The sequence below is a fragment of the Camponotus vicinus genome, unplaced genomic scaffold (assembly GCF_025532165.1).
Source record: "Camponotus vicinus isolate PSW18456_S1 unplaced genomic scaffold, iyCamVici1.0 SCAF_3, whole genome shotgun sequence".
NCBI classification, from domain to species: Eukaryota; Metazoa; Arthropoda; class Insecta; order Hymenoptera; family Formicidae; genus Camponotus; species Camponotus vicinus.
The window spans coordinates 1159907-1186238 of record NW_028141967.1 but is presented as its reverse complement, the minus strand read 5'-3'; the positions used below and the strand labels follow the sequence as shown (position 1 = coordinate 1186238).

At 33.9% G+C, this 26332-nt stretch overlaps 4 protein-coding genes across 13 annotated transcripts in view; 2 read left to right on the top strand and 2 right to left on the bottom strand.

Moving 5' to 3' along the window:
- The window catches only part of LOC145968165 (one cut domain family member 2), a 75981-nt gene extending 66226 nt beyond the window's left edge, over positions 1–9755 (top strand). For 3 of the 5 annotated variants that reach the window (XM_083093461.1, XM_083093460.1, XM_083093459.1), the window contains one exon: positions 2446–9755. In XM_083093461.1, the coding sequence (XP_082949587.1) occupies positions 2446–2655 (210 nt within the window). In that variant the 3' untranslated portion in view covers positions 2656–9755. The remainder of the gene's footprint in view (positions 1–2445) is intronic. The other 2 variants (XM_083093463.1, XM_083093462.1) reach the window with 1 other exon arrangement.
- A 2040-nt stretch (positions 9756–11795) lies between these two features.
- LOC145968166 (glutaryl-CoA dehydrogenase, mitochondrial) lies at positions 11796–15701 on the bottom strand. 2 transcript variants are annotated; one of them, XM_083093465.1, is made up of 9 exons: positions 15647–15696; positions 15414–15577; positions 15276–15308; positions 14093–14461; positions 13657–13786; positions 13350–13569; positions 12587–12816; positions 12148–12308; positions 11796–12054 (listed from the first exon to the last, which is right to left on the bottom strand). In XM_083093465.1, the coding sequence occupies exons 2-9, from the start codon at positions 15478–15480 to the stop codon at positions 11990–11992; spliced, it is 1275 nt and encodes a 424-aa protein (XP_082949591.1). In that variant the 5' UTR covers positions 15481–15577; positions 15647–15696; the 3' UTR covers positions 11796–11989. The 2 variants fall into 2 exon arrangements, with proteins under 2 accessions (XP_082949591.1, XP_082949590.1); XM_083093464.1 differs by having other exon boundaries at positions 15414–15701.
- Positions 15702–15975: 274 nt separating this feature from the next.
- LOC145968172 (caveolin-3) overlaps positions 15976–26332 on the bottom strand; it is a 107772-nt gene continuing 97415 nt past the window's right edge. Inside the window, exons 1-4 of one of the 5 annotated variants that reach the window (XM_083093478.1) lie at positions 20332–20812; positions 18936–19577; positions 17992–18171; positions 15976–17245 (exon numbers count right to left, since the gene is read on the bottom strand). In XM_083093478.1, coding sequence (XP_082949604.1) covers positions 17048–17245; positions 17992–18171; positions 18936–19091 — 534 coding nt within the window. In that variant the 5' untranslated portion in view covers positions 19092–19577; positions 20332–20812 and the 3' untranslated portion in view covers positions 15976–17047. Of the gene's footprint in view, positions 17246–17991; positions 18172–18935; positions 19578–20331; positions 20813–26332 lie in introns of those variants that run through there. The other 4 variants (XM_083093483.1, XM_083093482.1, XM_083093479.1 and 1 more) reach the window with 4 other exon arrangements.
- LOC145968174 (uncharacterized) lies at positions 23453–25531 on the top strand. Its single transcript, XM_083093485.1, has 5 exons — positions 23453–23554; positions 23940–24313; positions 24539–24790; positions 24904–25068; positions 25350–25531. Exons 2-5 carry the CDS (start codon positions 23953–23955, stop codon positions 25466–25468), a joined length of 897 nt encoding a protein of 298 aa, XP_082949611.1. The 5' UTR covers positions 23453–23554; positions 23940–23952; the 3' UTR covers positions 25469–25531.

Here is a 26332-nt window from a genome sequence, read left to right as displayed (position 1 = left end):
ATTTGCGTCCCCGGACGCAATAATATAAAGCTCGCAACCTCGATTATTCTCAAAGCGACCATCGCGCCGCCTTTACGGCGGACGGTTCGGCCTCCATCGGAATGAGTATTAATTGCTGTAATTGCAAAGATATAATTGATATTCTGTTTCATTGGAAACAGCACTCTAGAGGAGTGCCTCGGAACAAGGCGCGCGGCCTTTCGCATTGAAATTTTAACCCGATTTAAAAAAAAAACTCGGAAGCTCTTTCTAGCACTCTCTCTAAGACAATGAGGCTTACGAGACACTACGGAGAATTCCAGATAAATTTTTCATGCACTTAGTTAAACAGCAAGATATTTAGCTAAAGAAAATTATCCGGAATCCTTCGTAATACAAATTTACCTTGTATAACAACGGATAAAAATTGGAAAAATTGAACGGAATCAAGTTTTTATACGACTAATAAGAAGGAAGAAATTTATAATCTCAAACGAGGAAATAAAAATTGATTTAATCCCGTTTTAAATGACGAGAAATCAAATAGGTTTCGTTACATTTTTTTATAGACGATACACTTGGCGATGGAAAAAGCAGTTTTATCGAAATTTAATAATAAAATTTCCACATGTGTATCAGCTACCCGGCACGAATTCCGGTTAGATAGCCGCGGGAGAATGAAATAATTCCAAATTCAAGGACCGCGAGCTCGCTCGAGCCGTTAAATATCCCCGAAATTAATTAATAATTTAATTCGCGGTGACGCATGGAATCGACGGGGTTTCGATTTTCAGAGGAAAAGGCAACGGCGGTGGCGGCGGCGGCGGCGGCGGTCGAGAGAGGCGTACTTTAATTAACTCGTGGACGTTAATTTCGCTTAACTTGCGCCGGACACGCGCCGGGGAGTCCGTTTAAGGCACATAGAGAGCCGCGTGTTGTCGCCGCTGGCTATTGATACGCGCGTATCCGCGCGGACTTCGCTGCAGCTGCAGTTGCAAAACACGAAGGCGGTGCCCGCTCCGTATAGAACGGCGCATCAATTGTTGGAAATGCGGGACACTATCGCGACGAGGCATCGTGATTATTCCTTGACAGCCACTGTGTGCGCTGGCGCTATGCACGAGCGATGTGTGTTTCAGCTTCGCGCGCGAACGTACGCGTGTACACACGTCACACGTCATACGTCGCGCCTAACTGCCTGCCAAAGAAAGAGAGAGAGAGAGAGAGAGAGAGAGAGAGAGAGAGAGAGAAAGCCCTTCGTGAAAGTGACGGCAAGAAAATCGCGTCTCTCATCAATGCACGCGCTATGCAATTTTGCAGGCCGCGCCGAGTTGTTCCCTTCTTTCAAAACGTAATTCAAAAATTTCTTGAAATTATAACACGCACGATTTTATTTAATTCGCTTGTCTAAATGCGTATTTTGTCCAAATTTGTTTACTTGCTTTTTTTCCCCTGAAAAATGCAAATATTTGACGCTCGAATTGTAAAAATTTCAAGAGGAGTACGAATGATTTTTTAATGATTTGTTTTGAAATATTTATAACTTGCACTTTGAACGATGATCCGTCGTTCGTTCGATATTAGTGGACGATAAACATTTCTTTACATGTGGTAAATGGACTAGTACGTTTTCTTCCCACGCGACGTTTCTTACCCAACGTAGCCCGATCAATAACGCGACTCGAGGTAGAGTATATCGATTGCCGGAGTAACAATTATTACTAACCAATACTTTCACGTGCCACAGTCGAAATTAGCACACGGGCTTTTGCAAGTACATTGTACTTTGAATCTACATCTGAATGTGCGTTTAAATCTTTCTCGATAGAACCAAAATAAGTAAATAAATAAATAAATAATAAATTAATTAATTCAATAATAATGGAATATTTTATTACTCATTAGATATAAAGACGTTTTACGACAACTTAAAGAAAATATTAAGCATTATTAAATTGATCCCACTCTTTTTATATTTGTTTTGTAGATAATCTATTCTCTTAGTAACTCCAGTAACTGTTGAAATGTCCAAATTAAAATTCAATATATATATATATACAATATTAATTAAATAAAATAATAATAGAAAATACGGAATATAAAGCTAAAATATACTATGTACTACCGACAAAAACAAGATTCAATCAACTCGATATATATATATATATATATGTATGTATATATATATATATATATATATATATATATATATATATATATATATTTCTCGACACAAAAAATATGAAACTGCAAAAATTAATTGCCATCGGCACTAATCAACACAACTCAATAATTAAAATGCAAAATATGCGCAATTGAAGTGACATTTATAAATAAACTAAATTAAAGAAAAAAACTTCATTATAAAATTGATTATACATGTATATGTATAACCACACACAAGATTGAATAAATAAATAACGATACAGAATATATATGTGAAACTAAATTTTCCGCTCTCCGCAGGAGACCAAGAGGCCGTCGAAGGAGATGCAGGTGACAATCGCGAGGCAGTTGGGCCTGGAGCCGACGACGGTCGGCAATTTCTTCATGAACGCCCGGCGCCGTTCTATGGACAAATGGAAGGACGAGGATCCGAAGACGGTGGCGGTCGAGGAGGAACAGTTGTCGCCCACGATAGGCATCGGACAGCGCCAACCGAGCGATGTTTTGTGACACACATCCGACCACGAGGAGTACCACGACGAGTCGCCCGACGAGGATCTGCCCTTCTCGTAAGGGCGGCGTACTACCTCGTGGACATATTCTTGTCGACACATTCGATCGATGAAGCGAGAAGGGAGATTTTCTTAAGCGCTATTTTATGCCAGGGCCTTTGTAAATAATCTCTCTCTGTTCGACGAACGGAATTATTGCCGGAATCAATTCGGAGCATAATTAATTTCTGAAATATTGAATATTATATTTTATTTATTTCATATTTGATTTGTTTGTTCGTTATTTATTTATACTTTTGTTGTTATCAAGATTAGCTATGTATAAAGCAAAATCGAAATTTATTTAATTACTGCTTCGGTCTCTCGGAGAAATTTTATTCTATATAGACTTGGAAATTTTAAAAAATTTTCATTCATTGCTGATTATATATTAATTTCTATTTATATATTTTGATTGTGAGACGATCGCGAATTGTGTCGAACAAGAACGTCCTAGCCGCTGAATGCGATCGATCATTGTAGCTCCCGCGAATGCGATCGCGAAATGATTCAAATCAGATCCGTTGCTACGATTCGGCGTTCTTTTCCTTTCTTAGGCTGGTGCGTTTCCGAGTATTTACGATTGATAGATTGTATATTGTCATATTAAAGTAGTCAATATTCAAAGTCGGGAAACGGACGAGTCGATTGTATCCAAGAGCTAAGAATGATTATATAAAACATTCCCTCCCTATTTATAATTTTTAACCAGAGTTATCCTTATTTATTTCAACGTAATGTAATGTGTCGCAGTAACAAGTTAGCTGTTCCTCGTAAATAATTTTATAATTTTAAGATAAGGACTCGCGTACGATAAAGATTCATTCGTATGTCGACTTTGAATACCTCGCAAACTCTGTGCCATAGTTTGCCATATTAGCATAAGTTGATCTGGACCTTTTGTGCCCGATTCTTAACATTCTAGTCTATCGTACTATGTTTTAGGAAGACCATTCGTCGCTTTAATTCGCGAGGCGGCTTCCCATTTCTAGTCAAAACTCTAAAGTTTGAATTCTAAATCTGCTTTCGGTGCTAATAGCGCCAAGAAGATCGTTTCGAGAATGCTCACGTTTTTTTCCGCGCGTTTAAAGTTGAGTTTATTCGTTGCTCGAAATATGAGATAAGTTTAGTTTAGCAAGATAGTGATTGTTATCTTATTTCATAAGAGTAGAATAGTCGCTGCTTTAAAAGGATCAAGATCGCGAAGGCAACCGTGTAATATTTGCGCTTGACGCGCGAAATTCTAAGCGCTCTGACAATCGAGTGAACATTTAGATAACACTCGTTTTCTACTTTTTCTTAACCCACGAGATCAATCGAAACTATGACGAGGGGCTGTAAAGTTTATAAAAGCTCCGATACTCAATAAAGATACTAATTAAAGCAGCGACTTTAAGCGCGTGATACTAATTAAAAAGATCTTACTGTGCGTTGATTCTTTTAATATTTTCATTCGAGGCCATATGTATTTATAGCTTATTTTGTTTTTTGTTTTATCGAATAAATAGTTGCTAGATTTTCACATATTTATGAAAATCTATCGTCTATCGCGCGCGCGCCCTTTTTCATCATTAGAAATTAATCCTTGGCATTTGAAATTGCCTTTTCCGAATTAATCTCTCCAGTCTATTAATTTCCGAATTAAATTTCTCTTATATATAAGAGTTTCTTGCAAATGAAACAATAGCATCTAAAACGAGGAGCACAGTTTTATTTGTTTCTTTCTAGATATCCTATGTATGTCCTGTTAAACTAATTGAGAGGTTAATCGGCGCTTTTCCACAAGCACGAGTAGCGGTGAGGTTTGATGATGATCGCGCAATCAGCGGCGTCGAATGCGCGACCGATTCGTCGTGTCCTCGTTGGTCAAACGAAACGTGAACCAATTTTTAAAGTGGCTTCGTGTGAGGATGCACGTGCCAAGTGATATATATATATACACATATATATATATACATATATATATATACACATACACACAATATGTATGTATAAACATGTACATCTCGGGAGTATGGACGCTCTTTTGTGCAAACCGATGGCGGGAGGGAGACGTGTGGAATGGGGGAAGAAAAGAGCGATTTTTAAAACGGATGGCCGCGCGGCCTCCCACAAGAGACAGAGACCGCGAGAATAAGTGAGAGCCTGTGAGAAAGAAAGCGAGAGAGAGAGAGAGCGAGCGCGAGAGAGAGAGAGACTTTGCGAGCCGCACTCGATATCGTACTGCAATTGTGCTGTGCTATTGTACATATTTAAAAAAAAAGAAAAAAAGGAAAGAGAGAACATACACGTATATACAGATAGATTTACACAGTCATACATACAGACACACACACACACTTTTATTACGTAAGCGACGGCGTTCGCCAAGCTGGGCGAAAACGAATCGGTGTGACGTTTGATTGCAGAAAAGCGCATTCTAGCCGACTTGCACTCTGCGTCTGTGGCTCTTGCGTAGCGAAAATTCTTTTGTGCTTCGACACACACATACACATACACACACACACACACACACGTCGCGATGTGGCGAGCGATGAGTTCTGCGAGATTTCCTTCGAGCGACACTTTACGTCACTCCTTCTTTTTTGCGTGATTGTGAAAGGATCATTTATGCTAGTCCGAGTAATCATACAGGGTGAATCGCCGAGATTTAATTGACAGAATGATTCAAAAGTATCGAGGGTATCGACGAACGAATTAAATTTCACTGTGCAAAAATAAATCAATGTCTTGCATCCAATAATTTGTCGGTACACAATAATTCATAAACTCCATTTTCTTGATTTTTGGTAATAAAAATTTCAAAACGTGAAAAGAATTCAAAGAGATGATTTTATTGAACTATTATCGAATCGCGCAAAATTGCGCTTATTTAAAATATATATATATATGTATGTATGTATGACCTCATTCGTTGAATTAATTGAGATCACTTTGAGACCGAAAAGAGTGAATTTTTTATGCACACATTGGAATTGGTTTTCTTCGAAAAAATACGAAAAATCGCTCGATCACACACCGCTATTTTAGAATCGTTCGTCTCGCGAATGAAATGATGCGTCGTTTTTTCGCACTCGAATGACCGTTGAATGTTGAAAAATTCGGCGATATTATCTACGGCATATGTTACTTAATTTATTATATTTTAGGATATAGGAACGAGAAAAATATGCATTACGTGCAGCATTCGCGTTCGCAGCTTTCTCCAAGCTACAGCAGTTCGTCATCGAACATGTAATTGTGTAACATTTTGTAAAGTTATATCGACCCTCCCTATTAGAAAGAGCGTGTGTGGCGACTCGAGGCATGTTACCGCTTTTTTGTAACAACAACAACAACAATAACAACAACAATCTCCTCTCTAAAATAATTCAGATACACCGATCCACATTTTCTTCTCAACATTGCACGTTGTTTGATTAGCATTTCTCTTGACGCTATTCTCATTATTTATTATTAATTTATCACAAACGACGTCAAATAAACGATTATTCAAAGCGAGCATCAGTTCTGAGTGTTTGAAGACTAGATTACCCGAATCAGCTCGGCTCGACGCGAGAAGGACGTTTGCATTATTTCCCGTTGAAAAAACTATAATCCTCGGTCTTATTTCAAAAGAATGCGGAATCCTTTTCCAAGTATGAATGAATCCAGGAAGAGACGCGAGCGGCCTCCTCGGTCGTCGGTTTAAGATCGTATATAGTACAAAATAAACATATATATTGTAACAGTTTAATTATATATATATATATATATATATATATATATATGTATATGTATATGTATGTATATATAATCATACATATAAGGAAGACTGTTTTTCGGATGCGAGTGTTCAAAATGATAGGACTCGATGGTAAATGACGAAAAAAACCGGCGCGCAAATTTTCATGGAAATTCCCTCGTTCGAGACGATCGTGTCTTATTATCGGACACGATAAGACGCTCGAATAAAAAAATTTTGCAATCGAGAAAAGGAAAATGATAGACGTCTTTTTCACGCTCCTTCTCGATAATTTTTGGATTTGTACGATCACAATGATTAACTGATAGATATATCGATAGAGTTTCTTTAATTGATGTCCTATAATTTAATTTCGTAATTTAAACGATGATAAAGAGTGTAGATATTAATGTCACATAATATGTGTCAAAGTTAATTTTTTTTATTTTCTACCGAAATAAATATCTATAACGTTAATTTTATTATGAATGATTATTCCTCTACGAGACATATGTTTTATAATTGTTTTAGAAAAGAAAAATTATTTTAACGAACTATGACGTAATATCGAAAAGTCGAAATGTCATTTGATCGAGGCAATTTCGAGACACGTAGCACGCATATTTGTGCACACATACACACATTACACACGTGGATAGAATCAATATGTATGATAAAAATGTAAATATAATTTTAGTCGCGGGAGGAGAGAAGGTTCATTATTACTACAATTATACTATTACTGACGGCAATGATTATTAATTATTAAGCGACGACAGACGCGAGAGTTTCTGTTATGTGAGAGAAAAAAAAATAAAATCAGAACAACGTGTAACAACGTAGCTGAGAAAGAGATAACACACGCCATAAGAATTAAAACAGCAAGGGAAAAGCGAGAGAGAAAGAGAAACGGAGAGGAAAGCAGAGAACGTAAAAAATACATGTATGCATATACATATATATATTTATATATATATGTATGTATTAATATAAATGCAAATATAGATATAAATATAATATAAATGCAAATATAAATATATAAATATGGACATAAGTATAAATAAATTATATATTATATATATAAATATATAAATACGGATATTATTACCACCAACCACGGTGAACAGTGTTGATCGTCGCGAAGACGATTATCGAGCGATCTTTAGGTCGATCGATCGATCGATAACGACTGTTACGCGTCTTAAATTTGAGCATAAGAGACAGAGAGATTGCGGGCGAACGAGAGGGAGAGAGAGAGTGAGAGAGAAAACGAGGAAATGTGTGTGTGTGAAAGAGAATAAAATTCGATGAATCTATTTATATATTGCGCCGAGAGAGGCTCGTCTCGATAGTTAGTTCGTTACGTGACACATATCCAGTGGATTAGAAACTATCGACTAACGACGACCACGTACAATACTAGGTGTCTATATCGATCTAGTTTCCACCCCACTCGCAGAGAATTTTTACTTCGTTTTTCCACGGGCAGGGGTAGAAGAAAAGAATCGGCAGAATTTACGACGGCATGAAAGAGAATTAAAAAAGGGAAGAAAAATAAAAAGACTCGATGTGATCTTTCCCGGGCAAGAAAAGTCTCTCATTTTCATCCATTCGATGCTAAAGACGAGAGAGAGAGAGAAACGATATGATTCTCTAATTTTTCAGTCTCTCGAAAAATTTTCATCCCTGTCGCGATCTGTATCGCGACTGCTACCTCGGCTCGTCCAATCTTTCATAAACAAATTACGATTGAAAAGAGACAAAAGAGTCAACAAGGGAGAAGAGGAGAAAGGGAGGTAAAGTAAAAAAAAAAAGTGGAACAGGGCAAGAAAAATTTTTCAAAACATTCGGAATAACGTTTTTTCTCGAACGAGGCGAAAAATACAGGAAAGAAAGGAACGGAAAGAAAGCGATAAGAAAATATGAAAACAGTTTGTACGACAATAAGGTATCGATTAGTTAATCAGAAATGAAATAATGTAAAATACAAGTGCAAAAGCAGATATACATTATTATTATTATTATTATTATATATTATTATATATTATTATTATATTGTAACGCGAAAACACTTCGCGTATAACGGCGTATACGTGAAACTGCTGGTTTTCACCCTCTGAATGCAAAAAGGAGGAGAGTAAACGACAATCGTAAACGCAGAACGATATGTCGGAGCTCCTGTCAAGAATTCGAAAAAGACGGTGTAGACAAAAACCGGTACTAAAATAGCATTGTTTCCATTTCTTCTACTTTTTTCTATCCACCGTGAGAGAAAAGAGAAAGAAGAAGAGATAATTTTATTTATCCGATTTATATAATCCAAAGTATCGCGATCAATACCTCAAGTCCGACGATAAACAACTTTAGGAATTGCAGCGATCATTCGCGTCACAAAATTAAAAGTCGGAAGAATTCGACTTATGTTTAATGTTCTTTCGTAGAAAATTATCACTTGAAATTGCAACGATGACGTAGAAGGAGGATTTGAGGTATTGACGTTGACAGGAGGACGAAAGTCGAGATGTCCATAATCGCGATGTATACCACAAGTCGAGCGAAACTGCAACAAAGAGGAGAAAGATGAGAGAGGGAGAAACAGGGGAACAGAGAGCGAGCGAGAGAGAGAGAGAAAGAAAGAGAGAGCGCGCGAGAGAGAAAGAGCGAGTCATTAATTTATTTACAATTATGTGTATCCGTTGGTAGGCAACAAAATGTGGTTATATGAGCCCGAGCGACTCTGTCGCGACGGTTTCCGGCGTACCATTGAATTTTCTCGCGCGGCGAGAGCGACGATCGTTGCTTGTGAAGATGACGGGATCGAATTCGCGAGCAAATTTCTGCGAGGCGCGACAAAAAAATTTCTTCTCTCGATCCGCGACCGAGAAGTAGATTTTTCTTCCTCGGATTTTTCGATAATTTTTTAATAACGCGGTTTCGACGATTCGATTAGAAAAAAAAATGGATTCGATCCCGGCGTTAACGAGATGTGCAACTATATAATAGACACATCCGCGATCTCGAGAGCCGCGAGAGGACAAAGAGGCGATTGTAAACTAACAATGTTACTACGTTTTATCAAGAGCTTATTGTAGTCGAGAATCATTAACACACATACAGACACACATGACACACAAAACATGCAAACACATTACAACATTAAGTCAAGTAACAAGAAAAAAAAAACAAGACAACAATGGTATTGAGTGTAGCACGATAAAAAAACAAACGTTCTTTACACTTTTGCACGAGACGTGTGTTGTAAACTTAAATTAATTATTATTGACATATGTAATTAACGTTTTATTACTTAGCAATTAAACTTAATTTATTTCTGATTACTCGAGTCGCTTGTGTTGAGCGCCCTTGTTGTCGTTACTGGTGGATCGTGTGCAATTACGATAACCGATCGATCGATCGATCGTGATGATCAAAGGCAAACGCTGCAATGATAACATTCTACGTTCTACTACGATTCGTCTACTATTCCCTGCATTTTTGAGGCGCAACTTATGCATAAAAAGTAGTGAAATTTTCATTAAGAAAAGTTATCAATCAATTTTTTCAATTTATAATAAAATCCTAATAGAACTCAGTTCAATTAAAATGAAGTTTGGAAGCAGGAAAGAAAAATAATCGAGATGAAATAATTTAACAGCAAAAAATATTACCAAGTTAACGAAATTTTTACTTATATTATTGATTATTTAATTATTATTAAATTGATTTTTACATAATAATTATTTAAGTCTTTCAAAAATGTGTGAAAAATATAAATAATTAAATTAATAAAAATTAAAAATTAATTAATGATTTAAGAGACAAATACAAATAAATTTAAATATCAATATTCCTCTCTAATTAAGAGAGTTCTTTTAATCTTATTTAGTTTATCATATTATAAATTAAATAATTAATATTTTTGAAAAATTTCAAGAAACAATGAAGAAGTGGCAATAATATATTTTATTTTTTTCAGAATAATAATATATTTTATTTTATTTTATTAATATAATCCCTAGAAAATTATTATATAAAGAAATAAGAATATCTCGGAAAATAGAATGAATCATATTATTTATCGCATTAGTTTCTTTATAAACCACTTTATAAACTTCAATTAATTTTCATGCTATATGGAATATACAGTATCCGTGTCATTATTTTTTATATACGTACACAACAATCATCATTATAAGTTACAGCAGCCGCATTCTCTTAAGTTGCGAGATGGAATTATCGATATTGTATAAATAAGCAAGTAGTTAAAAAAGAAAGAAAAAAAACACCTATAGATTTTTATATTTTTATTTAACATCAAATTAGTCTCTAAAAGCACTGTGTAAGCATATATATGTGTATATATTTGTACGGAGCTCTAGTTATTAGAGAAAGAGAACGCGAGTGAGCGAAAGAGGAAGAAAGCATGAATGTCGGTATCGTAATTTACTCGATTGATTAATCTAAAAAATCAGAAGAAGGATTGCAATGAGATCGATGTTTATATATCGAATTTATTATTTCACAATACGAAGTTTTTTCATAATTTTTTTCCGAAAGTTTTATCAATGTTTTCGGGAATAATAATTAAAAACTTTGATTGACAATTTTTACAAACGCGATAAATCAGTTTCCATGATCCTATGTTTAATTAATTTCATTTTAAACGTATTTTATATACATATGTTAATTACTTTACTTCATATTCTATACGCGCAATTTTAATTTTAATTCACTGAGAATCTGACTCGGATTCAAATACGTTTCGATTGTAATGCGACGTTTAAATTATTCTTTCAAACTGTACTCGGGACGATCAAATCGCAAACGCTATCTTGATATTTTCGAAAACGAAAAAAAGTTTCGATTTGCATTTTCATTACGCGATTATTTTCTATCGAAAGAGCCACGCGCGTAGACGTGGGCGGATGAATGAATGGAATGAACGATTCGACAAAAGAGAGCAAGAGCGAATGACACATAGTAAAAAAATACATACCATAAAATTGTTAAAACGTGAAGTAGAGAAAATAAACGAGCAATAAATTGTATCAAGTAAAAGCGAAAGTCTTATTGCAACGCGGACACGTGTTTAAACGATTTTTTTATTATTGATGGCATGCTTTTTAAATACAAATATTGATAATAATCATCTATTTTCGTTAAAATAAAATATTTTTTAAAAATTATTTCATGAGAATAATATCTATACAATATCTGTATACAATAGAAAATATTTATTTATAATTGATACTATTAATTTAAAACACTAATTAATAATATTTGAAATTTTTAAACTTGAATTGATTATATCAAATATCATTTTTTGTTTTAGGAATATTATTTAAAGTACTATACATTAGTGTGAAAGGTATCAATTGTATATCATGGCATTTATTAGATCATCAATCTCCAGCAAAAAGAAACAAAATATTTTTATAAAATTAATATATATATGTATTAAATGTAAAAAAATATTATAAAGGTAATTATATATATATTTTTTAATTATATATATATATATATATATATATATATCGTACAAAGACAGTCTTAAGATTTGTTAAAAAAATTATTTAAATGCAGCAATACCGGTAATTGCTCTCCCGAGGATTAACGCGTGAATGTCGCTTGTGCCTGTGAAAGGAAAAAAGAATACATTCGAATGACGCGTCATCATCATTATTGATTGCGTTAAATATCCGTCATTTCGACATAATCTTCGCGTACCTTCGTAGGTATTTACGGTTTCCAGATTCACCATGTGTCTGATGACATGATACTCGTCCGAAATCCCATTTCCGCCCAGCATATCTCTCGCGGCTCGCGCAATCTCCAACGCTTTGCCGCTTGAGTTTCTCTTTATGACAGAAATCATTTCCGGAACGGCTCTACGGAACACAGAATCATTTTTCGCATATTCGCGGACAAAAATTTTCTGTACAAAAATTTTACATATTTATACATCTTTCTCTCAATGTCATTATAAAATAATAATTTCGCATCAATATACATATTATATATAATTACATTATAAACATAATATTTTAATTTCCATTGTATACTGAATAATTGAAAACCCTCTTATTACGTAGAATATTATTATTCTAAAAAATGTGTATATTAATTTTGTTTCAAACTTGTCCATCCGATTCCAAGCAATTTTTACCTGTTCTCATCTATCAATCTACCAATTCGCAAGCAAGCTTGAAGACCAATTGCAATGTCGGATATCATGTCAGCCAATTTCTTTTGAATAAGTTGATTGGCTGCCAGTGGCTTGTTGAATTGTCGTCTCTCCAGAGTATAAGATCGAGCAATCTTTAAGCAAGTCTCCGCCGCACCCAACGAACCCCAAGCGATGCCATATTTAGCACTGTTTAAACAACTGAAAGGCCCCTTTTGTCGAGTCATTATTATGTTGTATAAATATTTAAAGAGTTAGGCTCAAAAGATTTCCGACTGATATATATTGTCGCCATTCATTGTTTGTTTTAACGAATTATTAATAAACAATAAATAAGAGTTTTGTTCTTCAATAATTTTTAATAAATAAAAACATGAAAATAATTTTATGATTCCATGGATTTTTGTAATTATCCATGCAAAATGGAATTCACTTCTGAAGATTCATTTTTTGTGTTACCTGGATTTTATAGTGCCAAATAAAATTTAAAATATTTAATTCTGTCCACATATATCAGCCAGAAATTTTTTGGGTTTGACAATACTCGAATATATATTTACTAACTATTCTAATTTGTCTACAATTCAACTATATATATATATATATATTATATATCTTTTTTATCGTTATTGAAATATTCTAATGATGACAAAATTAATAAATTATACAATAAATAATTTATCGAAATAAATAACAAAAAAATATATGTATATAAATCCCTAGTTTGCTAAAAAATTTGACATACTTTAAGTCCTTGAACATTCAGCACATTTTCCTCGGGCACAATTACGTTGTCCATTAGGATCATTCCAGTGATGGACGTTCTTAGAGAAAGTTTTCCTTCAATTTTTGGAGTAGATAATCGATCTCCTGCAGCCTTTCTATCAACGATAAACCCGCGAAACTGATTGTCATCGCATTTCGCCCATACTATTAATATATCGGCGATGGGCGCGTTCGTAATCCTAAATGTGATATTGTGAAATTCTTCCGATCGCTAGAGAGTAGTTTTGAAGCGAGCATGTAAATAGAAAGTATTTTTTAAAACTAACCATGTTTTGCTGCCATTAAGTTTGTAAGTCTTTTTATCAGAATCATAAGTCGCTCTAGTTTCCATGGACTCTACGTCACTACCATGATTAGGTTCCGTCAAGCCGAAACAGCCGATTATTTCGCCGGAAACTGAAATGCGCCTTAAAAATTATGACCCATATCTCCGACAAAAATTATTATATATTTAATTAATTTTTTAGAAAAATTACTTAGTTTTAACCTAGTCTTTATAAATATTAAATTTAATTATTTTGATCAATTAATTTAATTCAGTAAATTATAATTTTTTTTTATTTCTGAGTTGTTTTTCATATTTTGGAAAATATGATACTATTATTTCAAAGTCTTAAATCCTCCCTTTCCTTCTCTTATACGTTTTAGAAATTAAATTCTGTAATTATAATTTTATTTTAAGAACCAAATATTTGCACATACCCAATTTAGGCAAAAATCGCTCCTTTTGAGAATCGGTACCGTACATATAAATCGCACCACACGAGAGAGAAGACTGTACCGATAACGCGGATCGATACCCGCTATCGATGCTCTCGATCTCCTTGGCAAGAAGCCCGTACGCTACCGAGGATGCCCCGGCAGCACCGTAACCCTTCATAGTGCATCCCAATACTCCTATCTGGCCCATCTCCCTTATAATCTCCCGGTCAAAATGCTCCTTGCGATTCGCCTCGATTACGCGACACAACAGTTTCTCCTGACAATAAGAACGAAACTGATCTCTCATCAGAATCTCATCCTGTGTCAGCTGGGATTCCAAATCAAACGGATCCTCCCAATTAAAAATGGCTGAAAAGTGCAATTTGTTTCAATAAAAAAGTTAGTTTAAATTAAAAAGTTCATTAATTATTACAAGTTAATTGAAAAATAATTTGTATAACAAATACATAATATTGTCCACAATTCGCAAAAATTTTAATAAAAACATATGTTATGAAGAATCATAATAATGTAATAATAGAGCGTGTATTATAATAAAATGTTAGAATATATTTTATCAGTAAAGTCAGTTATCAATAAAGATAGTAAAATCGACCGAGTCAAATGAGCTACCGGCCGAGAAAAGCCTTTATTTGTGCTGCTATCTAGGTTCTATCATTGCTATACGTCTTCAGTAGAAATTATCAGTATAGAGCATTAAGTTGTTTGTCTACTTTTATCTAGCTCTATTCTTAAAAAATATATAAATTAATTTAAAATAAAATTAATCCAAACAAAAAGGCTCTGACAGGCTAATTACAAAGCGAATAAGAGGCAGTAAGAATCAACAGTCGATCAATTTTAAAGGTGACATGTTCGATGGATGACAAATGACGATGTAAATCGAATTTCGATTCATGTTTTGATATAATAACAGCTCTATTTGTTTTAAAACTTGATGATATTTTTATATGCATTTTTATTTAATTATTTTATAATGATATCGTAAATAGTTTTTTGCGTTAAGTATATCTTGTGCTGAGGATCCAAAAAGAAGAGACCAAAACGTTCGCAACCATAATATGCAATAATTAATGTAATAATTGGAGCACTTTTATTACCGTCCTGGCTCTTGTTGCCTCTTATATTCGCTTTGTACTTTGAAATAAATTATACAACTTACGTTTTGATTGAAGTGATGCGGAGACAGAGATCTCTGATCAGGATTTAAGGACAATGTAACGAGTAAATACTTGATTTATGTGATTTAATTAGCAAACCAATTTAATTAGCTAGTCTTGAATAAATTTCTAAAGGATACGCCTTAAGGGATTAACATGACACAAACGACCGGTTCTCAATAATAATCTCCGTATATTACTCGCCATGTTGAGCAACGGTTGATAAAACACTGACTTGTTGATCTTAAGAAATCGCCTTATCAGATACGTCTAGAGACGTATTCGTAGCGAGTGATTGAAAAGACTGTATTTTATAAATATTTCAATATTACGCTTTAAATATTTATTGAATATATTAGATGAATATAAGTACTCAGCAGTCGATGACTTGTCAGCTGTTGTCGAAAGCGTTGTGACCATTAAACTCTACATATATAGAGTTTAGTGTTTGTAACATTTTACGTAATAATTGACTGAGTTTCTGATTGGCTTACTAGAAATTTGGAGGTAAATTCGAATGACTGTTATTTCTTTAAAGCACTACTTTTTATTGTATATGATTTTTATCCAAAAGTTTTTCTTAGCAGACTTGAATTTTAATGATTTTTAAATTAAATTCAGATTTTTGTGAGTAAAAATTGCAAGATGTTTTTGCGTAGGTTCTACATTTTATTTTCAAAAATTCTTTTGCAGAAAATTTATATACAATTCGATGTTGCGAAAACTTTCTATCTTTGTATCTATAATAAACGAAAGGATAATAATTAAAATAATATAATATAATGACAAATTTATCATAAAAATATTATAGTGAAAATACAATAAATCTATATTTCATTAGCTTCAATTAAAAATCTACGCACTAGTATTAATTACGTATATTTTAGTGGACGGATTTTTGTTTCAGTCTAATTTTTTCCTGTTTTTAATATAATAATATATGTACTCTTTTCATATATCTTTATTAATAATTTTAGCTTTTCGTATGTATGTATCTTCTTATTGATAATTTTATATTACTAAGATTTAAATCGAATTTTCGATTAATTTTCCTGAACAGATTCTCTCGTTTTTCGATTAGTTTTTAGATTTTTCTAATTCGAATAATTATTCTTTTCCGAAAATATATAACGAGGCATATTAAACTCGAGAAACCTCAACAAAGAAATAAACAAGAAAAAAATTGGCGCGTGTAACACATTGCTTAGTTTGCCCTACAAACTTTTCAACTCGCGATCTGCAATTACCCCGAGAGAGACATGTGTCAGGGTAAAATTATTATATTCTTACAAGGCCAAAACGCACACAAGGGAGACCTTTACACTTACTAATGTACTTAACTCTTGTCGCATATAACAATATTGCAGATAATTTAACGAAATTCCTTGGCATTACTATTGCACGAGTAAAACTCAGACTACAAAAATAAATCTTCCTAATCATATGCGATATGGATTCAATGTTATCATTAATATTCTGATATATTCATATTAAAATTTAATATATAAATTATTCTTTTTTATCTCGCGTAACAACTTTGCATTTGGACATATCATGCCGCAAGAATCTTTATCTAGAATTAGACATCTCCTCTCTCTCGCGCGCGCGCGCGAGAGAGAGAGATAGAGAGAGTATATATAACTCTCTACTTAGATATTATAATACTATTAATGCATTTCGAAGCGCATTTGCTGGTACTCGTGTCATGTGTTGAAAAAGATACGAAACTCTGATAATGATATACGAATTTGATTCGCTGCTGCTGTGTCGTTGATTATACGACCAACAGGTCCTCCTTTTGATAAGGACCATCCGGCAGTTTCTGATTGAATATGCGGATATTGTGGCAGAGGTAACCCATCGCCTCCATGATCGGCCGGACAATCGCATGTGTCACCGCCGCAAAGAAATTTCGCATCGCCGCGCACGTGATTTTCCACACGCGCAAACATGGCGCGACGCACCATATATGCTGCAAGGAATAATCAAGGTAAAAGAGTGCGGAAGAAAAATTATTCGGTAATAATAAAGGAACAATCACTATAAGAATCTAAACGCAATTATATTGCAATTATTTATAATAATTATAAATTAGAGAATTCTGTTTTAAGATAATAAATATGCAGTAGTATAAACAAGAGAGAAAAAGTATTTAATGACATTATTATAAATGGATAATTATTACTACCATAGAATAACCCAGCAATACTAATAATATAATAGAAAAATGAAAAGTTGTTTAAATGAAAAATATTTCATTTTTTAAGTCATTAAAAAAGATATGAAAGAAAAATATTTAATGTCATTTATTTTAGAATTTTGTGTATCAAATAATGAATATCAAAATTTAAAAATGCAAAAAACACTAGCTTGATGTCTTTTGAATATCTAAAAAGAGATTTAAAATATTTTTATTTAATACATATATTCTTTCTCTCTCATTATTATATTATTTAACATCTTTAAAAAGTCAAGAATTATATACTTGTTTTATTTAAAGTTACTAAGTAGATATTAAATTTTAATCTATATTAAATGTGTATGTGTTGTAGTCATTAATTTTGCAAACTTGATCCAATCTTGCCTCAGCAAAGCCCGTAACATGTTCTACCCACAATAATTAAAGAGCAACTATATCGTGATACACGTGGATATCTAAAATCGATCGACTCAAAGAGGAAGAACGCACGCGACTCGGAGGAGGTTATCGACTCTCACCTGAAAAGCGAGGCAGGCGAATGTGAAACCCAAACAGAGAGCTAGTATAGGCGCCACGAGAACGGAGAGAAGCACGTAACAACATCCTCTGGAGAGTCGGAAACAGTGTCCACTCAGACGCCAGGCGCACTCGGGACTACGGATTCCTTCCGGTTCTCCGATCACATCGTCCCACATCACCTGAATACGTGATAAGTCACGCTTGTGTAAATCGATTAATCACGCCGTTAAATCGATAACTGTGCGCGCGAATTTTGTGGGACGGACAATCATACGAGCCGAGGGAATAAACGTCATTACTTTGTCGCAAGTAAAAGCTACGACTAAAATACATGACTCAATCTAAAGTTCCATTAATCCACGTTGGCGACTATCGATCTTCAATTACTAATTTTCGAGGAAATGTGGGTTACGGCTTTCATAGTTTCTTATCAATGTCAATGTACTAGATAATTTAAAAATTCAATGCTTTATTTATTTTCTTCATTGAAAATAATAAAGAATCTATTAGTGATAATCGTATCATTAAGCACAAGCCTATGGATTAAAATTGAAATGATACTTCATTTATAATTGTATCATTAAATTGCAGTACATTTTTAATTCGCAATGCATAGATTTCACTCATGCGTGCTTTATAGAAAAACAAGAATTATATATCATGCTTTTAGAAAAGCATTTTAAATTTTAAAAATAATTTTAATAAGATATAATAAGATATAAGATTAATGAGATATAATAAGATATAGGATTAATAAGATATAAGAATAAATTTTAAAAAGAATTTTAAAAATTAATTAGTTTAATAATAAAAGTTAATTAATTAATTTAAAAGTGCCATTCACTTTCGTTAATGATTAATTGAAAAAATAAATTATATCGCTAGAATTAATATATCATTTAACCGCGAATAAACATCCTTTTGCAGACAGAGACTCCTTTACCTGAAGATGCTGGTTCAGGTTGTTGGGGTCCCGGTCCTCGAGCTCGGCGGCGCTCTCGCCTCCCGCGGAGGACTCCGGCTTCTCCATCCCTGGAATATGGATAGCCGGACATTTGGGCATGACACAGCGGAAGCTGTTCCTGAATCTCGCCAGCATAGTTCCCGAGAACTCTACGTACAGTCTGCTCCTCTTTTCACTCGCACGAAAGAGAAACGACTTCACGTTTTTCCTGCCTCCTGGCGCGGCACCATCGCGAAAATGACGACTGTCGCGGAGGATGTACTATCGCGACCGGTATACGTATCCATAAGCCATCGATTATTCCCGTTAAATAATAAATCGCGCATTACCACGACTGCGGCACGGCCCTCGTCGAGAAAAAAGGAAGAGGTGGTGGAGGAGAGCGGGCGATCAAGGATGCGCGACACACGTCGACCGCGGTCAAATGCCATGGAAAACTCGAGGGGGAGATATTTCCGTACAATATCCCTTTCGTAATCGCGTGATATCGATTCGAGACGCCAGACTACCCTTAACTTCTCGCCTTGACTTCAAACTGTTGCACCCGGTCGGATTCTATAGCGAAATTATGTCGCGAGGTCACGGATTTTCTTTCTATAAACCGCTGCCGAGGATGACGCACTGGAAAATTAGATAAATTAAAATATCGTCCGCAAGCATATATTTAATTCTTTAGAAGGTAAAACATTAAGGGAAAAAAAGAAACGATTTTTTTTTAACGATTTTCTTCTGCATATCTTCAAAAAAAACTACATGTTATGAAGACAAATATATACGTGAAATTTCTTTCTTTGGCCAAAAAACTACATTAGAAGGAGGTTTGGGATTGAAAAAAATGGCGCGACATAAGCTTCGTCCTACTTTTCGCAGATCCGTATCTACCCCCATGAACGGTTCACGTTTTACGACGTATCGCGTGATTATCGACTCGCAAAAAGTTTCGAGTTTCCCGAGTCCGATCATACTTGCTCTTTCTTCCTATCGCGCGCCAGCCAATGTAACGCAAACTTGCCCGTAACTCGCGTCCGATTAATAATACATGCCTCCATTATACGACGCACCACTATGTGTCCAACAAAGGCACAAAGTGGAGCTCGGCCGATCGAATTACCCTCTTCACATCATTAATTATTTCCGCAATTCTATTCCTCGCCACGTTCTTAATCACAGTCGTTGCATTACGACAGAAAAACATTACGAGCGTTCGAGGCGATCACATTTATCTTCCTCCCTTTTCTCTGTTTTTCCCGTGGCAATTTATTAAGATAAATGACTGGCAAATTTTAGGGTGTTAAAAAAATCAACAATCCTTCTGAAAAGATTCCTCGAGATCGAGAAAGCACGACTCGCGATCGTTTTCCAGAATGATACTCACTCGGATCGCCGTTCGCCACCCTGGAGCCCCTTATTTTGCCGGTTGTTCGCGAAATACTGGAAGCGAGCCCTATTTCCCGATTGTGGCACACGCGTCGCCTCACACTTTACGAGAGTAAAGTAGTATTCGTAGTACTCGGACGCTATACTTGAGCGCTATAAGCGGTTGAAGAATAATCCGAGGCATTCTAAGAGGAGTGGACAGCGGTCAACGCGGCTGCGCACTCGAGGGTTTCAACCCCTTGCGGTCTTTCGTAATTTCTCGGCGGGGTACAACCACCCCGAGAAACGAAAGTGAATGGCTCGTACGAGCGATGTAATTCCGATACGGAAGAAAATAGTCTCATTAAGTAGTAATACGATACATATGCAGCTAATTGGAATATCGAAGAAAAGATTATTTGAGAAAAACATTGGAGCAAAATTTTCTGCTTGGAAATTTTCCACGCAAAGAAATATTGGTGATTAAATATTGTCCAATATTTTTAGATGTAAATTTTATGTCGATTCCAATTTCTTATAACCGTAATAAATAAAAAAGTTAATTAAAAGTAGATGAATAAAAATTATAATTAAATTCTTTTCATTTATTATATGCTTTAGTATCGATTGTGTCTCTTTTTTAGTTCATTGCCGATATTATTTAATGTTAATAATCGTGATAATTTATTTGACAATACTAATTTATTGTTATTATTATTGCTTCTATCTATATGCATATAGTTTATTATCATACATAAGATATATACATTCCTCTTTTAATCAACAGATGGAGTCTGAAGTATATATATTGTGATACACTATACAACTTTACCAACGGATCATATAAGACAATCAATCAACAGATTTGTAAAAATTAGTTTATAAAAAAATTCTATTTTTTTTGTGATAACTTGATAACTTTTTTTAATCAATTGATTTTTATCAATTGCAATCTGTGGATTATCACTTGTCTACCATTCTTATTTTTGTCATAATAATTTACATAATAATTTTATAAAAAATTAATAGAGAGAAAGTTGAAAATCTATGCATTTTATATAAAAAATTTCCTCTTTTTTTCAATATATTAAATTATTAAATTCTGTCATTAGGATAAAAACGATGAGAGAGAGAGACTAGGTTATTACGATGGAGATCTTTGACAAAAATGCGTCTCGCCGCTCTCGTCGATTCTGACAGGGACCATCGACGCGAACAAACGCCGAACAAAGCGGGATGGCGGTCCACCATGTGGATGATGGGACAGATAGATCTGGGAGAAGGGAGAGACACATGAATGGAAGCTGACGTGTAGAGTATTATAATGGACATTCCGGTACACGCGATGGCTTAAATCAGAATCTGCAAATCCGAGAGTTGCATAAGCACGACAGTCACGACAGACGTCCCGTCACGATCTATAACGGGCCGTACTTTTACCGCTCGTAGGTGGAAAAACGCTGTACAATCACGTCGTCTCCGTGATTTTGCGTCGAGAGTTGCGAGAGCGAACTCGTGGCTGCTGCGCATCCCTCGCGCGTAATTTGCTTCCAATTTATATCTCCGATTCAATGCATGATTAGCATCGCCAATAGAATTTTCCTTATTCGATTTATTTTTCTCTCTGTAACAAATTTCTTTATTCAAATATCTTTTCAACTAACTTTCCTGACGCATTTCATTGAGATTTATGAGCAAATGCCAAGTTTATTAATTCAATCGATAACATTTTAAGCGGATATAATTTTTTCTTATAAAAATGGACAAGTTTTTACGTTTATAAAATAATTAATTTCGTAAAGAACGCATCTGTTTCGAATTAAGAATAATTATATGCCATTTCGTTTAGACATCGCGACTTGCGTCGCTTAATTTCGAGGGCGTGTTTCCGGCCCCTAATGCTTACATATAAATAGAAACCTAGAAATAGAAGGATTAAAGATATCACGCTTATGCTTTTCTCTTCTCACTTCCCTTTCTAGGAGATCATGAAAAATCCCCATTTTCTTACGTCACCCCCGTAATCGCTGAGTCACGCCATTCTGTCACACCCCATGGAGCATCGTAAACATTCATCATCCCCGCTCACAGCTATCGAATAAAATTGTATTTTCCGAATAGCTTTTGGAACGTCAATGTATACGAAATATCGTGAAAAAGCACAATCGTAGCATAATCTTTTAAATGATATAAAAAATTATGAAAATATAATTGATGTAAAATAAATGTGAGATATATGAAAATTATACTCAAGGAATTAAAATTAATCGAAAGAAAATAATGTTTCAAAATTGTGAAATTTCTAAGAATTTTTTCAGAATTCGAATTAAACAATTTTGATTTTTAAAAATAGAAGTTAATTTTATCTTTTCTTTTTAATTTTATTCTTGTGTAAAAGACTGTCAATTCAGACCTTTCCCACGTCATATCTTGAATTATCGAATACCTCAAGCATGATTTAAACACGGCGCCACACAACAAGATGTAGATCTAGCTAGTTTGGCGAGCGGCACGACCGGGCTCGCCAAGCGTGTCAATATGTAATTCCTCCGGTTATGAAACGAAAATTTACGAGCACAAGGCCGCCCTGTGCCATTATCATAAGCGAAGAAATTAACGTAATCGCAGTCACGACGGCCCTTTCAATTCAACTACTCAATAGTGGCGGCGGCGGCGGCGGCAAACGAGATATATAAAACGTGTAATTCAAGATTTCCCATGGGTCGATTCTCGTGCCTGCGATCAGATTTGAATTGCGTCAATGCGCGCGTTGCATAATGATCTGTGTAATATGGCATAACTCGGCGCAACACGCCCGCACGTTGCATTCGCAATCTCGCAAGCGATATTTCTATTTTACACGGAAACCGATATATCGCGATATTATCGATTTATTGTGCATTATTATGCTTTTTATAGCCCTTTTCGCCGACACTCGTTGATTTATCGAGGAAAACTTGTCATATATTGTATACAAGACACGTATTAGAGATAAATATATAGCGTGTATATGTGTGTATGTATATTTATCTCACGTAAAAATATTTATAACACGAAAGGTGACACTGTAAGAAGTAAAAAATTCAAACTATTGTGTGGTCGAAAATTATCGTGTCAGTTGTCATCCTTGTGTCTTTCTGGAACGTTTGATTTTCTGCTGTTTCCTGTTCAAGTACGACAAAGTTTGTTTTTACGTACATATATATAGCTCTCTATTATTTGTGGAATAAATGCAAAGTCTGGTAAATTACAGATAAACTATAAAAATATGTTATATCGATAAATTTATTTTTTCTCGCGAGATTTAAATTTATATCATACATATATGGTCCTTATTTCTATTTTTCTTATTTGTAATATTTTTACGGTTATCTCGATTATTTGTAAAAAATTCAAAATGATTATTTATAAAAAATATATAACTTTGTATTTTATCATATGCAATTCAAACTCGTTAATAACTGCTTTTCAAAATAACTATATATCTCTCTTAATGAACACATAATAAGCAATATAAAGAAATTGGAATCATTCATGATATTTTATGCGTAGCATAAAAAATTCATTGAAATTTCAAATTTATCCGGCATTTAATTGCAGTACGTCGTAAATACATTTTTTTTTCAGGGAATTGTCAAAGATGGTAAAAGAAATTCAGCGCATCCAAGTTAGAGCATCCAAGCTTTTTGTTCCTTTAAAAAATACTCGAAGGGATTCTTCCTCATCGGAATTGAGCTCAACTGAATCTTTTACATCCTCCTCGTCAGAATTAAGCTCATTTACATCTATTACCGCTTGCAGTTGCTTGACTAGCTGCACAGATGAATGCGATTACTTAGTGTATATAAACAAGAAAGAACAAAAAAATGGCAGAAATCTCACAAATGAGAATAAAAAAAAATTATCGAAAAGAAGAAATCCGTCCGAAATGTCTACAACAGCTTTGAAAAAGCTTGAAAGCCAGAAAAATTCGAAGGAAAAAACATATGAAGTACCAAAAAGTACGTTAGAAAATTCGCATCATAAATCTAAATATATCATAATTCAAATTTTAATTATAATAATCGTATTATAAATTTAAATATAACATGATCTTTAAATATAACATAATCTCTAAATATAACATAATCTAAATTTTAATTATAATAGCCGTTAAATTACTTATTCCAGCTTGCTAGCTCACGATTAATTCGTCTAATTTATTAAACATACATTTCTTCCAATAGAAAACAAAAAATTTTTGGAAAATTCCTGCTTATCTGATTCTTCCAATGATTGCGATTGCAATTCTTGTTACACACACTGTGACTGCAAACATTACAATAGTAAAAACAAACAGGAAAATTTGAAAAATAAAAATAAACGTAAAAAGATAATGTCCTCGAAAAGTAGACGACAATTTACGAAAGCTGCGACAACTTCTGAATCACTTAAAAATAGAAAAATTTCGAAGAAAAGCGCAATGAAATCTTCTGAAAGTATGTTACTAATTTATGTGCATCTAATTAATTTACGCATTATCATTTTATTTCTGTATTAATTAATATGTATTTTATATATGCATTTCTTTTATACAAATCTGTTTTTACAGAAAAGAAGACTAGCTTATTCGATCCCTATGGTTGTAACTGTAATTCACGTAATACAAAATGTGCAAAAGGATCCTCGAGAAGTTTGAGAGAGTCGAAAAAGTCTGTGAGAAATGCGAAATCGCTCGCTAGTAAGAAAGTTTCAAGGAAGACAGGATCTTCTGAAAGTATGTTGAAAATTTATGTAGGTCTAACTATATCTCAATCGAGAATGTATATAGGGTGTTTGAACTATTTTTATGTTACATAATTTTTTACTTAATGTTTACTTACTATATTTTACACTTTTTATATCATTATCCTACTTTTACGTGAAATTTTAGAATATTATTTTGTTTCACTTTTTAAGACCAGACTTGACAAACATTAATTTCTACAAGTCTAATTTGATTGTTTTATACTGATTTTATATTGATCCTTTGCATAAATTCTTATTTTATGTTTTAAGGACACTCGTCGTCATTCTCAAGCGAGGATACTGAATATGAATTTTTCAGCAGTGATGAAGATTCCCGTGATCACTGCTGCGGAAATATTCGTGAATCGCGTCGTAAAATAAAATATTAACTACGGAAATTAATCGATAAAAAAATACTATTATTCAAATATAACATGTATAATGATTTATTGTATCGTACGTTAACAAATATTTATTGTGTGCATAGGAAAAATTGTGATAAAATATAATTATTTATTGTAATATTAGAGAGTTATTATGTTATTAGTTATTATATAATATTAATTAATTTTTATTACGCTTAAAAGCATTGCGATAAAATTTTATAGTGACATTTCTCATCTTAAATTGTATTACTTAATCCTTCCCAGAAGAATGTAAAATGTAAAAATGTGTGATTAATAAAGAAACCCTATATTATCTCAGAAATATAGAAAAATCCTTATATTTAAATACAAACTCAATAGTATGTAACAGAATTTAACGACGAAATTAAATTTTCTTTTCTGTTCGAGAAAATGCCATTTTCATGGAATAAATGTTGTGCGATAGCTTCAAATATACATATAAGGTAGAAATTGTTAAATCGGAATTTATCGCGACGAAATCATTGGGAGAGATAAAATTATAGTTTGTCCCTTGCCAATATTTGCAAAGGGCTTATACGCATTTCAATTGAAACGATGCGCAACTGGAATGTGATTACGTAACGCAGATAAAATCAAAATAAGAGATTACTTCACACCTCGGACTGGGAGAGGAAAACAGGACTGAAATCTCGCGCAATGATATGTAAATATACATATATTCAGATAAGATTGTCTACGTCGCACGTAACGGTTCGCACACGAGCGTGTTCTACGTGTTATGTGTGTATAGATAGAAATGCTATTATCGTGCGAATAATAAGATATGAGCGATACAATCATGTTGATCTATTTCAGCACGGAAATAATATTTTATTACTGCAAAAA

What these genes read in the sequence shown, in the direction of transcription:
- LOC145968166 (XM_083093464.1), bottom strand. Translation starts at nt 15,480, where the DNA reads ATGGCGAGTAATATACGGAGATTATTATTGAGAACCGGTCGTTTGTGT. An exon ending in TCATGTTAATCCCTTAAGGC is followed by an intron (nt 15,309 to 15,413) that starts GTATCCTTTAGA and finishes AATCCTGATCAG; the next exon opens with AGATCTCTGTCTCCGCATCA. An exon ending in GCGATTTTTGCCTAAATTGG is followed by an intron (nt 13,787 to 14,092) that starts GTATGTGCAAAT and finishes GGCGCATTTCAG; the next exon opens with TTTCCGGCGAAATAATCGGC.
- LOC145968174 (XM_083093485.1), top strand. Translation starts at nt 23,953, where the DNA reads ATGGTAAAAGAAATTCAGCGCATCCAAGTTAGAGCATCCAAGCTTTTT. An exon ending in AACATATGAAGTACCAAAAA is followed by an intron (nt 24,314 to 24,538) that starts GTACGTTAGAAA and finishes TTCTTCCAATAG; the next exon opens with AAAACAAAAAATTTTTGGAA. An exon ending in GAAGACAGGATCTTCTGAAA is followed by an intron (nt 25,069 to 25,349) that starts GTATGTTGAAAA and finishes TTATGTTTTAAG; the next exon opens with GACACTCGTCGTCATTCTCA.